Source organism: Diceros bicornis, chromosome 4, assembly GCF_020826845.1.
Source record: "Diceros bicornis minor isolate mBicDic1 chromosome 4, mDicBic1.mat.cur, whole genome shotgun sequence".
Classification (NCBI taxonomy): Eukaryota; Metazoa; Chordata; class Mammalia; order Perissodactyla; family Rhinocerotidae; genus Diceros; species Diceros bicornis.
The window spans coordinates 54,595,745-54,613,414 of NC_080743.1; the positions used below are offsets into that span (position 1 = coordinate 54,595,745).

The 17,670-nt window shown below is 35.8% G+C and overlaps 1 protein-coding gene across 1 annotated transcript in view; it reads left to right on the plus strand.

Moving 5' to 3' along the window:
* Window positions 1-17,670, plus strand: part of VPS45 (vacuolar protein sorting 45 homolog) — a 59,945-nt gene that overhangs the window by 11,465 nt on the left and 30,810 nt on the right. Inside the window, exons 8-13 of the mRNA XM_058539022.1 lie at window positions 1,375-1,509; window positions 1,960-2,073; window positions 2,479-2,646; window positions 11,319-11,477; window positions 11,687-11,794; window positions 12,618-12,739. Coding sequence (XP_058395005.1) covers window positions 1,375-1,509; window positions 1,960-2,073; window positions 2,479-2,646; window positions 11,319-11,477; window positions 11,687-11,794; window positions 12,618-12,739 — 806 coding nt within the window. The remainder of the gene's footprint in view (window positions 1-1,374; window positions 1,510-1,959; window positions 2,074-2,478; window positions 2,647-11,318; window positions 11,478-11,686; window positions 11,795-12,617; window positions 12,740-17,670) is intronic.

Consider the following 17,670-nt stretch of genomic DNA (forward strand, 5'->3'; position numbering starts at 1 on the left):
TCAACAAATTTCACTGAGGACCTATTATGTGCCAGGTACTGGATTAAGTACTGGAGATAAAAGGTTAAAAGATACAATCTCTGCTCTCAAAGAGCTCATTGTCCAATGGCAAAAGAAGTAAACAGATCAGTTTAATTATAGAGTAAGTGCTAATGGCAGAAGCATGCACAGGATGCTGTCTATGGAAGCATAAAACATGTTGTTGTACTTATTTTAAATGCCCTAATGAAACTTGCATTTTCAAGGATTCATTTGGCAAATATTTTAGGAAATAAAGCACTTTCTTTTATAACCTCTTAAGTTATTTGTTAATAAATCTAGATTGCTTAAGATAAAGTATACATATATAAATATTTCTAGCATTTAGATTCTAGATTTAGAGGGTAATTTGCTGGAAAATACTTAGTTTTGTCTAATGGGCCTATGACTAAAAGTAACCCATTCTCCATAAATGGTGAGAAGGCAAAATTTGGGGCTTCCCCTTTTCAGTTTTACCAGATAAGTTCACATTTTGTAAGACTGGAAACCAGTCCTTCTTCACAATTCATATTAAGTAAAAATATAAAATAAAATAGGGGCAAGCCCGGTGGCATAGTGGTTAAGTTCGCACGCTCTGCCTCGGAGGTCCGGGGTTTGTGGGTTCAGATCCTGAGCGCAGACCTACGCATCGCTTATCAAGCTGTGCTGTGGCAGGCGTCCCACATATAAGTAGAGGAAGATGTTCACCCAGGGCCAATCTTCCCCGGCAAAAAGAGGAGGATTGGCAACAGATGTTAGCTCAGGGCTAATCTTGCTCACACACACACACAAATATATATATATATATACATATACAAAATAAAATAGATTCAGAGGCAAGTTTCTGAATATGAGTGTTTTGATCAACTCACAAGGTTTTTTCTGATAATATTAGTGTTCCCAGGATAAATATAGCACCACTCAAATCTGCAAGAACACACTTCTCATGCTGCAGAAAACCACAGAAGCGTACAGGAAATGGTACAGCTTGTAACTGCAGTACCAATATAGCCCTATCTGTGAAGCCAAAAATATACTCTTAATTCACACAGGCAAAAATTGGAGCTAATGATAGGTCTAATTTGTTTTCTTTCTATCAGGAATATTAATCTTGCTGCCTTTCTTCCAAAAGTGTGAAATCTAAAAGTATTTTGACTTTTGGATGTTTAACTAATTAAAATGACAATCTTAATGCTTATTATAGCACAAAGTATTAATAAAATTTGAACTAAATAGAGAACCTCCATGTAAAGAAGACTAGTTACTAAGAATGTTATCAGTTTTTGTTTTCCTGAACATTTACTATTTCCATGTTTTGTCAGTTACCAACTTTTGTTGTCATAACTCTTTATTTAGTGGACATATCAGGCCATGGTCCATGAATTACTGGGTATCAACAACAATCGGATTGATCTTTCCAGAGTGCCGGGGATCAGTAAAGACCTAAGAGAGGTGGTCCTATCTGCAGAAAACGATGAATTCTATGCTAACGTAGGTGGTTTTAAAAATATATTTTTAAATTGTTTTTAGTTGTTTTTATGTAAGAAGGTCAATACTGACTTGTTAGAATGAGAGCACATATGGGATTTCATGTGGAAGGATGATGAGGCATCCTGTAGATAAACTGCATCTCAAGGGAAGGCAGAAGACTTGGATTCTGACCCTTCAACAATATTTTTTCATAGAAATCACGTACTTAGTTTTATACTTTAAAAATTAGAATGCAATTTATTTACTTTCCTCCCTTCTGTAGCCCTTTGTGAAAATAGTAATGGTATTCATCACCAGTGTCCTGGCCAATGTCCAGATTTGGTAATTATAATGGAATTTTCTTGCCCTTCAATTGTAACTGTATTCGGGATTCTTTTTCACTTCTTCTTTTAAGTTGTCTGAAAGTCAGACTAGTTGATAGAACTGTGTTTCCAACTTCCTTTTTCACAGAATATGTACCTGAACTTTGCTGAAATTGGTAGCAATATAAAGAATCTCATGGAAGACTTTCAGAGGAAGAAACCAAAAGAACAGCAAAAACTAGAATCAATAGCAGACATGAAGGTAAATTGAACATGTACATGGATGACTAACATGCAAGACTTTGGAACTATTCATGTAAGCAACATTTCTGGAATATTCTGGGTCTGATTTCTGCCTTGATTCATTTTGTTTGGTTTGAGATTATTTTCTGTAATATTTCTCTTTAGGAAACAATATAGTGAAAACTTCATAATAAGCCATGTGCTTCTTTCCATTCTTCAATCATATTTGGACTATTTAAAGACAGTCTACTAACATATATCAGTTCTTCTTTTCTTAAGCATAACAAAAATGCCATGTAATTGAAAGTTGTTGATGCCCTAGTCTGGGCAGAAGAACAATCTCTGCTTTTTTTTCCTTTTTCACACATGCCTATCCTCAGTCAAGAAATAATAGAACCGCCAATTGATGTTTTTCCCATGGCAGGCCTTTGTTGAGAATTACCCACAGTTCAAGAAGATGTCTGGGACTGTATCAAAACATGTGACAGTGGTTGGAGAGCTGTCCCGGTTGGTCAGCGAGCGGAATCTGCTGGAGGTTTCAGAGGTTGAGCAAGAACTGGCCTGTCAAAATGACCATTCTAGTGCTCTCCAGGTATCTATTCAGTCCAATTTGATGAGCACCTACTATGTGTAAGGCACTGTGCCAGGCAGAGCAAGAGATACAAAGGCAAGTAATCCTTCACCAACATGGGATTTATAGTCTAACAAGGAGTTAAGACAAGAACACAAATTAATATTATTTAAAATAGATACATGGTAAGAGACAGGAGAAGAATAATGTGCAATCCCAAAGGATTCAAGCAGTTAATTCAGCATTTAGGAGGTTAGCCTGGTCTACTAGAAAGAATACTAAAGTCAGAAGATTTGGATTTTAGTGTTTGGTTTGCCACTTACTGGCTCTGTGACCTGGAGCTGTTGGCTTAATCTCTGAGCCAGTTTCTTCATTTGTAAAATAGATATAACGATACTTATCTTACAGGGTTGTTAGAAAGACTTTAAAGATATAATATATATTAAAATGCATTATCTAAGGTTTTTATTGTTGAACATCTGCTTTTCATTCCACAAACATATGAATGCCTGCTGCTACATGTATATGTACTATGAGGATGTAGAAGTACAAAGATGAATAAGATAACATCCTTTTCCTCAGAGAGCTCACAGTATAGTAGGGGAGAAAGAAATTTAAACTAGGAATTATAATAACATGCAATAAGTGCTACACTAGAGATATTTACCAAGGGATATGAAAATACAGAAGAAGAACTGTTTTCCGTAAGGACGAGGCTTCTTAGAGCTTCTTAGAGAAGATAACGTTAGATTTGGGTCTGGACAAATCAATAAGTAGGAGTGCACCAACCAGAGAAAAGGAGGAAAATTCTTGACAGAGAGAATGTAGGCATGGAGATGTGAAAAAAAAAAATTAAGAGAACAGAGAATAATTCAATGTAACTAATTCAGGGTACAAGATGAGGAATGGTCTTAGATAAGCCAGAAAGATAGATTGGGGCCCGGTTATGGCTACTGAAAGGAGGTTGGGCTTTAATGTTAAAATGATGGGAGCTGCCAGAGGATTTTAGAAGAAAAGTGACATAATCAGACCCTGGACTCAAGAAATTTACAGTATAGCTGAAGAGACAGACAGTAAAGCACAAGAAACAATTAGGCAGTGTTTCAAGATAATATTAAGTCAAAATTGTGATACTGACTATAATAAGATTTGAGGTTATTAGGGACAATTTCTTAGAGAAGGTGATATTAAGATGGACCATAAGAATGAATAGAATCTGGAGGAGGATTTCAGTCAGGGATAACAGCAAAAGCAAAGATGCAGAAGTATGCAGAAAATAATAAACAGTTTGACCTGGTGAGAGTGGGTGTGGAAGAGAAGTAGGAGATGAATTTGTAAACAGGAACCAGTTTATGAAGAAGCTTGTAAGAGGAATTTGTACTTGCTGAGTTAGGCAAAGAGATCCACTGTAGGATGTCATGTAGAAAGTTGATATGATGAAAACAGTATTTTAGGAAATTTAACCTAGTGAGGATGCGTTAGACATGAAAAAACTGAAGTCAGGCCAGTAGACTCAGCAATGGTAGTAAAAATATACAGTAAGGGCAAATCTGAGAGATATTTCAAAGGGAAAAAATATCAATTTAGTGACAGATTGGATAGGATATAAGGATAACAAGACAGAACAAATCAGAGATAATTCCAAGATTCCTGAGAAATGACAAAATGTGGTATCACTGACAATAAATAACTTGGGAATAAGAGTCCTTTGGGAGATAGCCATTTCTAAGCCACTTATTATAAGAAGCACATTTCCTTATTAATAGGACTCGATATTCCAAAACTTAGTCCCTTTCTTTCCCTGCTGCAATTCTACTTTACTTTATAATATAAAGCCAGCGTGGTATAATGGAAACAACACAAGCTTTGGAGCAGACTGTCCTGGCTAATATCCTGTCTCTACATACTGACATTTCTTTGGGAGAATTACTTACTTTGCCCAAGGCTCAGGGATAATGATTTCAAGCTTTTAGATTGTTATTAGTATTCAGTGAGATATGTAAAATGCTTCACATATAATAGGTGCTTTGTCAATGTTATTTCCCTTCCACTAAGCATAATTTTTTTAATATATGGTATAACCAGAAGAAAGAAATCCACCCACCTGTGGTTGCTCTAGTTATACCAAGGTCTTTCCTGGGATTTATAGTTGCTGGGTTTTAATTTTTTTTAATGTTTATCAAGATTTCCTCTGAAAACACTATGATTTTGAAAATCGTAAAGATACTATTTGCTTTATATTTATAAAAAGTACTTCTGTTATCATTTTTAATTTTATCCCTGTGTTCTTAAATCTTCACAGAGAACTTTTAGGCTGACTTTATTATTTTTTAATTGTATTATATTCTAATTTTTAAATAGATAATATAAGTACGTGGTGAAAGAGATACATAGTAGAAACTGAGTCTGTTACTAGTTTCATATGCATCCTTACAGTTATTCTGTGTATGTGCAAGCCCGTGGGAGTGTGTGTATCTCTCTCTCTTTTTTTAAATTCAGATGATACCATACTGTACACATAGTTCTGCATTTTGCTTTTTTATTTAACCATGTATCTCAGAGACTGTTTCAGATCAGAACTTAAACACTCATTCTTTTTAATCACTAAATAGTAATCTTTTGTAAAGATGTATCACAATCTATTTAACTTGGCCAACTTACTTTGAACAACACTGCTAATAACAGTTTATAGTTGTTTTGTGGGCCTAATAGAAGTATTCCTATGAAAACTTTTCATTTTTCTCAATAAAATGAATTTTCTTATTAAATAAAAACAAAATTTTGTAACTAAATTTAGATTTCCTTGTTTCTTTATCATTTTTTCCCCTTTAAAACAATAGAACCCAAACAATTACTAGCCAATTTTAGTATCTTTATTTGTATCTCTCTACCATATGGAAAGCAGTTAGAGAAGGTTATTGTAATTCCTTGCCTGAAATCTTATTTTTTGTTCACTTTAAAAGAAAAATAGATACTATATAATATGAATTCCATTTGTGATCCACTTTATATTTTAAAAAGTTGTCTTTTGAAGGTTTTCTTGCCCGTGGTATTAGGGTTTTACAGTGAGCAGTTGATTTATAATGGGTACTCCCCTATTATAAAGGATTTCTTTGGCAACATGATTTAAATTGTCTATAAAAGGAACTTTTGTTTGATAATGAGTAGATGCCAGGGGCCTGACCTCTACAAGGGTTATAGCATTCCTTGGCTTGACCTTAGATGATAATATGTCATGAAGCAATGAATCGAGGTTTTTGAGTAGAGATGGGGTTTGCTTTATTGAATAGTAACTATATCATGGTGAGAAAAAAAAAAGCTCATATATTGCTAAAACTTAACCTATAAATTGCTGCCACTTCTAACCAGTTATCCTACAGGCTAACAAAAATTTGATTTAGAAGAATTTCACTAGAACCAAACTGCAGTGTACTATCACTGAAACATACCTATATCCTCGGAAAAGACTCATTTGATTAGTAAGGAAGATTTTTTTCATATCATGGAGAGAAACATCTTCAGAAAGTAAGCAGTTTTTCTCCCCTGTGTTTTCATATCACACCTTTTCATTTAGAAGGAGGAACTAGTTTATTTTATATCCTTCTTTCCTCCCTTGGGTAAGAGATCTCAAATCATCCTATTAATGACACATAGAAAAGACTCAATAAATATTTGTTAGAAAAATGGAGAGAAAGAGTTCTATTGGAAGCAGTATAGAATAGTGGCTAAGAGCTTGGGCCTTTGATGGCTTGGGTTTGAAAACGATTCTTTTTTGTGTGTGTGTGAGGAGATCAGCCCTGTGCTAACATCTGCCAATCCTCCTCTTTTTTTGCTGAGGAAGACTGGCCCTGGGCTAACATCCATGCCCATCTTCCTCCACTCTATATTGGACGCCGCCACAGCATGGCTTGTCAAGCAGTGCGTCAGTGCGTGCCCGGGATACGAACCGGCAAACCCCAGGCCGTCACACCACGGGATCCCAACTGGCGAACCCCAGGCCGTTGCAGCAGCGCGCGCGCACGTAACAGCTTGCGCCACCAGGCTGGCCCCTGAAAACGACTCTTAACCACTCTAAGTCTTAGTCTTTTTGTCTGTAAAATGGGGGAAAATAATAATACTTACCTCAAAGATTTTTGTGAGGATGCAATGAGCTAATACATGTGAAGTACTTAATATGGTACCTGGTACTTATAACCTTCAACAAGTATTAACTATCACCATTATCAGTATTATTATTTGACAGTACATTCTATTTTCTTTGTGGCATCCAGGACATGTTTTTTAGTCCACTCATGACCTTGGATCTCTCCCTGATTTCAGAAAGGTTTTTTTGCTTCTCATTAAAATCATAAGAAAATTGTTTGGGACACATTGAGCTGACAATTTTACTTTCACCAATTAAGAATAAAAATGATCCTTTTCTCTTTAAACCAACATTTAACCAGAGTTTCAGAAATAATGTAGACCAGCAGAAGACCTATAGCAAAGCTAAATTTCATGTTCACTAGCCATTAAGAAAAAGAATACTGACTCAGATATATTTACCACTCAGTGGAATTGGGTCCTGCCTACACTCTCTCATTTTTCCTAGATAAGCTCTTTATAGTCCCACAACACTGTTCTCTCAAACTGTTATATTAGACTCATTTTTTATCATATCAGCATGTTGAAGGCTTCTGCCAATGCCATCTTGCTGTTCTAATTACTATTGACTATTTTACTACGTTAACGTGATAGCAGATAACAAGGTAGAGATCCTGTTCTTTAGGTTAAATTAAAGCAAAAAATGGAGACTGTCTTTAGTTGCTGACTTCATCTGTAACTTGTACAATGGTTTAAAAAGGAAGGTATGTCATTATAAAAGTTTTTTCTTGTTGCGCTGCTTCATCATAGTTTTGGTAGAAGAAAAGAGAAAAGTAGTCAGCCCAAAACAAGAATCTCTAAATATCAGAAAAGGGCCAGCCCTGTGGCTTAGCGGTGAAGTGTGCGCGCTCCACTACTGGCGGCCCGAGTTCGGATCCCAGGTGCGCACAACGCACTGCTTCTCCGGCCATGCTGAGGCCGCGTCCCACATACAGCGACTAGAAGGGTGTGCAACTATGACATACAACTATCTACTGGGGCTTTGGGGATAAAAAGGAGGAGGATTGGCAATAGATGTTAGCTCAGAGTCGGTCTTCCTCAGTAAAAAGAGGAGGATTAGCATGGATGTTAGCTCAGGGCTGATCTTCCTCACACAAAAAAAATAAAAATAAATAAATATCATAAAAGAAGAATTGTTTTTTAATTGATGTTTTGTGAGTGAACATTAGCTCCTTTTTGAAACTTGACCTTCAAAGACAGTATTTTTGCTTTTCTTTTCCTATTCCTTGACTAGGCCTACAGAAATGTTAGAATTGAGTAGAAGGTTTTTGAATCCTGTCTTCTTAAGTGGACAGTAGTTTCCTATTTTGCTCTTTACTCAGCCATTTTTATTATGGGACAGTCTGCTCTTCTCTCTTGATAGTCTCAAGGCTTGTGGAAAATTTAATAAGAAAAGAGAAACCATAAAGATCATTATATAATTCAGTCATATTTCCAACATATAAATACCACGATGTAGCACATACCTGCTGTGTAATTAGAAGTCTCTCAGATTCTTTTTTTCCTCTTCTCTGGTTAGCACTCTGGAATCTTAATGTAATGTATGCCACTGTCAGTCAAGTTGATGAGTCAAGTAGCCATGGGGGAAATAGTTCAAAATTAAGTCAAAGGATAGCATGGGATCCAGGCAGACAAAAAGGCCCTGTTTGTTCAAGGACTTATATAGCTGAAAGAGAAGAAAGAACTCAGCTTGTACCTACAGGTTTCTTTTCATGAGAGAATAGATAAGTCTAGCCAGAATACTGACCTGAGTCATGGTTTGGGTCTTGAGGCCTCAAAAGTAAGCAAAGTAATCTACTCAGAGTAATCTTGGATCAGATCTGGCCCAAGTCCTTGAGGGAGAGCTAAGAGTCAAGCCAGGAACTCTAAATACCAGTAACAAATCGCAAGGAATAGATGTGGATTCTTTAATGGGAAACAGAGCCAAAAGTCAAGATCCAAGTGAAGGTAATTAGAAAGGGAGCAAGTAGGAAGGGTACAAGCTGATTGCTGCAAATAGTCCTTGACTATCCCCATACCAGTTTTGTGGGCTTATAGTTACTTGAGTATCTCAGATTTGCTTAAAAGTACAGAGACAGGTCAGCCAGAAATTGAGTCGAGTTAAGGTAAAAAGAGAGTAACTGCAAGGGCAGGAAATAAAACACTGTGCCTATAAGAAAAGTGACAACAGAGATCCCAGATGCTTCTTTTAAACTTACGCCAAGTTGATTGAGATACATGTGAAATTGTATATATTTACTTGATAATAATTTCTACCCTGAAATTCCTTCGTGTTATAGTAGAAACTAGTGGAACATTTAAACAGATATTCTAAATAGGTTGTAGGCAGTGACTACTCTGTGGAAAAATTACCACAAAGGGAAGAAAAGTAAGGAAATTCTTATAACTGCAGCGTTTAAATCTATAGAAGAGAAATTTCTTTCTTTTTGACCCCTTAAGGATGATGGTAGTGAAACGTTAACCGAGAAAAGCAACAGTAGGAATCCTACTCAGAGAACGTTCTACTTGAGAGCTACCTGGGAGGTTCCCCATTTCATCAGAGTCCCTCTTTAGTGTGAACAGAAGAGTTCTTAGATATTAGACCTGGTTGTTGTGAAGTACTAAAAAGATAATGTATGTGAAAGCATCCTGTAGTTGTAAAGCACCATACCAGATGTTAGTTCTCATGTCCTCAGAATCCAGTGCCCTCCAAGTCTCTTGCCAGTCTTTCAACGCAACTCATTTTTTCCTCTGATTTCAATATTCCTATTAATAGCATCTCCTCTTTCAGTCTCCTGGACTAATTCCAATACTTATTGATTCTTTAGGGTCTTTTGCAATTGTTACTGCCTTCATGAAGTCGTCCTTGATTCCTCAGCAATCAGATGTATTTCTCTTCACTTTGTGTCCCCTTCTCTCCGTTGCACTGATTTTCAATTTTTGGGTTTTGTTTTGTTTTGTTTTTTGCATACATATGTTTCTGTTATAATACCACATGTGTGTTTCTGAAAAACCTCACATTCTGCAAAATCATGTACCAAAAATAAACAAGGTTTATGGGAAAATAGGGTTATAAGCAGATCACTTAAAGTCTAACTAAAGAAAGAAAAGAAAAAATCTATACAACTTTGTAATCAGACCCCTAATAAAAATAATACTCCTAATAAAAATACTGGCACAGTTAAATCTCCACTGGCATTTGCACCTAGAAATATACTCAGCCATGCTTTGTGACCTTATTCCTGGGGCTCATGTTTTATTCTTCAAGATGTAAGATCTAAAAACATTTGCTTCTCATAGAGACTAGTTTCATCAAAATTAAAAATATGTTATGGAGATACCAATCAGTTTTTTGTTGTTGTTTTGTTTTGCTTTTTAACAGAGAAATAGCTTTGTATCCTTTTCATTTGCACTTGACTATTCCCCAGATAGCTTAACTTAGTGGAAAAGACTGCAGTTCTTAAAGCTACAGAAAACAGCTACTTCTTACAGAAAACACTTCTGTAGGATTTTCATTTTTTTTTCTTAACATATTTGTCAACCTTCCTCTTTAAAGAGGAAGTTTGTCCCTGGTCTTTTCTAAATATTAACATGCTGGAAAAATTACACATAAACCAATATGTCTTCTGTGTTAAACTGACACCATTCCCAGGTTGACCAATCTCATAAAGCTAAAATGCATTAAAGAAACATGCTTTATAGCAGAATGGGCTGTATTTATTTCATCCCCCTTCACCCCATTGTCTGTGAACTCACTGAGGACAGAAACTGGCTCTAACTCATCTCTCTATCCCCTCCAGTGTCTGGCATAATGCCTTATGCTTAGAGGAGGCTCAAAAAGTATTTGTTGGCTTGAATTAATTTGTTCTGCTGAGTAATAAATATAAATCTATACTATATGGAAGTCCCTTAATATGAGAATTGACAAAACCAAAACATGATTTTGTCTGGCTTCCTTTGCTGTCCGTACCTGCCCTCCTAAGATCATAAGTATTCAATTTAAAGATCACATGCTATTACATACTCATATCTCTGTAAACCATGTTGAGACATATTGTTGCATCTGATGCTTCTTGGAGATTAAGCCCAGTCCTATGTAAAATTCTACCAACTTGTCTCCATTTCACTGGTCAATCACTAACACTAGGAGAAAACAGTAGAGTTTTACAAGTCAACTGGTTAGTTCTGTTGTGTGCTATATTGATTGAAGAGGTATAAATAGCATATGTTCCTTGTTTCAGCAAGGAAATTGCAACCTTCCCTACATGAGACCCTGGACCATCTCATCAAAGGAAAGAAAAGAGGAACTATCCGTAGTTAAATTCATTTTTGTCCTAAAGCAATTACAATGGAAACTTATTTCCTTACTTAATTTGTATCTTAGGCAAAAGGCATTTCATTTTCTGTAGTTGAAACAGTTGCTAAACCTATGACCAGCACATTGTCATAGTAGTAATCTTAGTCATGAACTCAGATGTAGCACTGCCATTCAAATAATTATTAGATCTAAGATCTTATACATTACTCAAGTGAAGGGGGGATAAATATCAGTTCTCTCTATCTTTCTTCAGAATGTAAAGAGGCTCCTGCAGAACCCCAGAGTGACAGAGTTTGATGCTGCCCGCCTGGTGATGCTTTATGCTCTACATTATGAGCGACACAGCAGCAATAGCCTACCAGGACTAATGATGGACCTCAGGAATAAAGGTGTTTCTGAGAAGTATCGAAAGGTAACCAAACTAATACGTTAATCCCACCAAACAGGAACCAACTCTATTATTATATTCTTAGCTCTGACAAATGATGTCATACTGTTTTTATTCACAGAAATGTATAATTCTGTCCTCTCGTGTCTTTATTTCCTTACTAAAGTTATTTTCTTATGAAATAAGTTTCCTGATCCCCAAGCAACAAGAGGTTGTTTCTCTTTATATTATAGCTTGTGTCGGCAGTTGTTGAATATGGTGGTAAACGGGTCAGAGGAAGTGACCTCTTCAGCCCCAAAGATGCTGTGGCTATTACCAAACAGTTCCTCAAAGGACTGAAGGTATGACATTTTCTCTATGCTTTCCTAAATGAGAAACAGCTGAAGCCCCTGAGACTTAGAGTGAATGAATATGATCTTCAAAGTAACTTCAGGATTGCTGCTGATTTAGTACTGTCAATTAAATGAAATTAAAGCAGACATCCTCCTGAAAGCTTTTTCTTTAAATGCTTTCTATATTGGACCAGCATTAGCACTGGACCAAATAGCTGAGCAGGAAATAACAAGATATTTCTGGGAGATACCCAAAAGTAAAAAGACAGACAGTTCTGTTAGTCATAGCTATTTTACTCCATTCGTTTATAATTTAAGATTTGTTAGGTAGTTTTTCTTTGAAGGAAATTAAAGATGAAGCAAACAAGTGTAGCTCTTCTAAAAATACTATCCTATTTTCTTAATGGTCAAAAATTAGTTTTAATCTGCTAGTCTTTCTTATGTTTGCTGAAACTTTTCCATTTTCCTGAGTGTTTCTAGTCTCCTTTCCTACATGGTCCTTTCCTTTAATTGCTCTACCTATCATATAATATTTTCACAAAAGGATGAGGGTTAGTGTAGAGATGATAAAAGATTTAAGCAATTCCATTTTAAAAATTTCTTTATAATAGCTAGCCTTAAATTACAGAGTATTTTTATGAGATTGGAACGTTTCTAATTGGTGAAAATAATTTTTTTAATTATTTAATTATAAAATTCTTCTAAAATGCCTATTTGAATCTATCCCATGAAATCTCTATTGAGTGCGTGTCCTTTTCTGATATGAGTATCATTAAGTGTTATATTGCAAGTTTCCCAAAAATGATATAAGAACCATTTTCCCCTCTCTTAGGGAGTAGAAAATGTATATACTCAGCATCAACCTTTCCTACATGAGACCCTGGACCATCTCATCAAAGGAAAGCTTAAGGAAAACCTGTACCCTTATTTAGGCCCCAGCACACTCAGAGACAGGTAAGATAACAAAGATATTAATAATAAAAGCCAGAAACACTAATAAAATAGAAAATTGAGAGTAATGTAAGGGAGTACAACTAAGATTATATCATTCTACTCTCCCTTCCCCTGTTGTTTCAGTTCTGAGATTCTTTTGGTTTTACGTCTGTCAAGTTTAGGTATAAATTCATCTGATGAGCCTGAAACATTATTTCTTTTGGAATAAAGAAGCAGGTGTTTTGGAGTGCCCCCAATACTTTTATTCTGTCCTTTAGTATCAGACCAGTTTACTTATGCCATTTAAGGTTCAGTTCCATGGCATCTGGCATTTGGAGTTTCAAACATTAAAGCCAAAAATAGATTTGCTGCTTGATTGCCATCCAGAGCAGGTTGTACTATTTTTGGTGAGGACTGGACTTTGCCAAATGTGGCTAGCATATAAACTGAGACCTAATTAACAAAGGCCATTTGTTGCACAGGAGAAAATGATGGCTTTCTTTTCCGGTATTAACTGAAGGAAGCAATTAATTGTCATTTTAATCCAGTGGTATGTTAGTTTTAATAAAAACAAAACTTGTCCAAAATAATTTACATAAGCCAACCTGAAATTTTAAATATACAGACATTTTACCTAGTTATAAATTATATTCTTGTATTTTTTATTGAGACCACATGTTATAAAGAGCCTAATATATGTAGCTGAATCCTATTATGTAGATTAATTTGAGAATTGTTACTATTGTTATAATTCTTCTATTATTTCAGCTAATCATAATCTAAGAGCTTTGGAAGAATAGTGTTTTATAAATATAATGAATTTCTGAAAGGAGAAGAATGTTTTGAGGTACATAGATGACTCTTTTATATGATAAAGTATATTTTTTTACTTTGTCTCTTTAAAAAAACTCTGTAATTTGGTAACGGAACAGAAGAAAACATCCTTTAAAAAATCCAAGGTTGAGAGGCAGAATATCTGGGGTTAAATTCAGAGAGTACACTCATTCAGATACAATGTTTAAGGACCTTGGCATCAAGATTCAGAAATGTCAGCTAAGTGGGAAGAATGAAAACCAGCCCAAGCTATTCACCTATTTTAGAGGCTTTTTGAAAAACAGTATAATTCTATTAAATAGCCTTCTTATTAATATGACAAAAGTAAAAATATCAATTTTTTGTGAATTTCATATAAGAATTACTGAACAAGAAATTGGCTACTTATTGCTAATGGGACACCATTGACCACCAGAAGAGTATATTGTGTATGATTAGTTCGCGACAGCAAACCTTTCTAATTCGAATGATTCATTTCCAAACAAATCTCAAAATAATGCTCTTCCAACAAAATGTACATTTATCAGTTGTCAGCATTCTGTTAGAATTTGTCACTATTACCTAAATACATATATAGTTAATAATTCAATTGCTTCATCCTTTTACATAACTAATATTTATTGAGTGCCTTTAATATGTCAAGACCTGTTGTAGATGCTGGGGACATAGAAGTGACAAGAAAAACAAGGTACTTGCCCTCAAGGAACTTACATGAAGGAGACAGTAAACTAGTAAACAAACAAAGAATATAATTTGAATAAGCACTTTTGAGGAAATAAATAGGATAATAAGCTACAAAGTAACTTTGTAGAGGTGGGGACGGCTACTTTAGATGGAGAGAACCTCTCTGAGGAAGTGATATTTAAGATGGATTTTGAATTACAAGAAAGAGCCAGTTACGTAATGATTAGGAGAAAAAGCAGAGGGAACACCAGAGCAGAGGCCTTGAAGAAAGAGAGAATTTGGCATGTTCATGGAACAGAAAGAAGCCCAGTGTGGTTGGAGCATAGCAAGTAAGGAAGAAATAAGAAGTTGAAAAGATAAGTAGGGGCTAGATCACATAGGGTCTTACAGGCCCTGGTAAAGAGTTTTTTTATTTTAAATGTCGCAGGAAGCCGTTGAAGAGCTTTAAGCATGTAAGTGACATGAAATGAATTATGTATTAAAAGATCACCTTGTGGGGAGAATGGATTATTAAAGGCAAAAACAGAAGCAGGGAGACTACTTAGGAGGTGGCTGCAATAGTCCAGGTAAGAAATGAAAGTGGTTTAGATAAGGAGGCTGGGAGAGAGGTAGAATCAATAAACTTATTTAATGGAGTAGATTGATGGGACAAGGGTAAGAGAGAAATGAAGAAAAACTCTTAGGTTTGGGGAGGAAATCATGAGTTCTGTTGGTAAGTTGCAGGTGCCTGTTAGATAACCAAGTGGAAATGTTGGATACTAAATTGGGAGTCCGCAAGATTTTGGTGATATTTAAAGCCATGGGACTAGATAAGATCCCTTAGGGAGAGAGCAGAGAAAGAGAAAAGAAGAGAGACCAGGACCAAGCATTGAAAAGAAGATGTGAAGTCAGCAATGGAGACTGAGGAGGAGACAGAAAGGTCGGAAAACCAGGAGAAGATGGTGTCATAAAGACCAAGAAAGTGAAAACAGTAAAGAATCCATCAGATTTGGCAACATGAAGGTCTTTGGTGACCTTATTCCCCAGTTTCAGTGAGGTTAGAAGCCAAATTAGAGAGAGTTACAGGATATAAGATAAAATGGATGAATGTATATAACACTTTTTTTAAAGTTTTGCATGAAGGAGTCAGAGAAATGGGATGGTAGCTAGAAGAGATCGTGAGCTCAAGGGAAAGAGAGATTCTAGAGCATATTTGTAATCTGACAAGAATTATCATAAAGAAGGAGAAATAGATAATACAGAAGAGAAAGAGGAAGAGCTGCAGAGGTGAAGTCTTTAGGGGATCAAGAGCATAGCAGAGGAGCCTTTGATAGGAGCAGAGTTACCTCTTTTATTTTAACAGTTTTGATGGTGAGAACATGAGGGCCATCTTGTCTGATTACTTCTATTTTCTCAGTGAAATATGATACCAAGTTATCAGCTAATGTAGGGGGTAAAAAGAGAAAACATTGTGAAATTGTCATCTTGTAGGCTAGGAATCGAATTTACCAGGGAAATGTAAGTAAGACTTCTAGGCAAGATTGAATGCCCGTTAGAGTTTTGTGGTCGTTAATTTAAAATACAGCTCATGATCCTGGTTGTATGGTTTTCTCTATTAACTTTTAGCTACACCAGATTAAATGAGGAGAAGGCTGATAGCTGGATCCAACTAGGGTTTTGGGAAATGAAAACAGGAAGAGAGTATTGGATAGTAAAAAAAAAAAAAAGTATTGTTGAGTGGATTGGAGGTCTTGATGAGGTCAAAGAATTATTATAGTAGAGGTTATTAGTATAAGTGAATTAGAAGTTGAGGAGGTGGTTATTGGAGAAAGAGATCTTAAATTCAAGATGTCATAGTGCTGATACTTGTAATGAAAAAATTTATGTTATAATCATGGATGTTGGTGGTTGTGAGGGATGGAAGAATAGATCAGTGTGGGTGAGGAGTCTAGGATATGAGATGAGTAATCATTGATGTTAAAAGTCACAGAAGATCTTGAAAGGAGTGGGCGTGAAAAGGAGGACGGTAAACCAGAGCTCAAGTCTTCAGGGAATAAGAGAGTGACCAGGGAAGGAGGTCGGGAGAAAACAGTGCAACTACATCATGAGCTTCTAAGATAGTGGAAATTTTGAAGAAGGTAGAGAAATGGTTACAAAACTGCAGTGAGTGGCGCAGAAGATATCTACGCCACCTCTTGGCCCCGCTTAACAGAAGGAAGATTGCAGAGGACTTGAAAAAACCTACTAAACAATTCCGCTTCTAAAAGTTGGCCATATAGATATACTTGCATAAGTACACAAAGACATATACACAAGGATGTTCACCGAAACATTATTTGTAATAGTGAGAGAAACCAAAACAAGTTAAATATCCATCAATAGAGGACTGGTTACCTAAATTACATCACAATACTATGCATTCTTCTTAAAAAATGGCTTAACTAGGGCCGGCCCTGTGGCTTGGTGGTTAAGTGCGCGCGCTGTGATGTTGGTGGCCCGGGTTCGGATCCCGGGTGCGTATCGAGGCACCACTTCTCCGTCCATCCTGAGGCTGAGTCCCACATACAGCAACTAGAAGGATGTGCAGCTATGACATACAACTATCTACTGGGGCTTTGGGGGGAAAAAATAAAAAAAAAATAAATAAATAAAAAAAAAATGGCTTAACTTCATGGGGTGATATCAAAACTGTCTAAGATATATTGGATAGAAAAGCAAGAAGCTATAATACCCTTTTTGTGTAAAAAAAAAACTATATAGGCATAAATGTGATTATATACATATGTGTATATAGATAAATCTGTGCTTGACTATACATATATACATAATATGTGTATAATATGTATATGTGCAATCACATATGTTCATGTATACAGTAAATATTTCTGAAAGAATAAACAAATTGTTAATAGTGGTTACCTCTGGATAGTGAGACAGTAGTTAGTTGTATACATATCTATCCTTCCTATTGGGTATTGTATTAAGTATTGTAATCTTGAAGTAAGAACTATGTTTTGTTAATATTTGGGGTTTTTTTAACAATGTTTAATACAGTGCTTTACAAATAGGTGTTCAATAGGTATTTGTCAAATTTCTTTATGTAGGCATCTATAGTAGTTGATATAAGATTTACAGTTGGAAAATTTAAACTAGAGAATAAATTTGGTTGATGTTACCAGAAAATTTAGATTTTTGCAGTTCGCCAGTAACCCTATACAGTGTTTTGGTTCTGCATCCACTTGGACCCACTCTCAGCTCTAGCCACTATCTTGGCCCTGGATCATCACATTGAGAAGAGTCATTGATTTTAGTCATCTTTATAATAACTTAAGTCTCATCATGCTAGAACTTCTTGGTTTTGTTGTGTTGTAATATTAGAAAGTATCAAAGGAGATGTGGCAAGGATACAACTTTGCAGAACCAGGAGCACTGATAGAAATGTTTTAGCCCTTAGC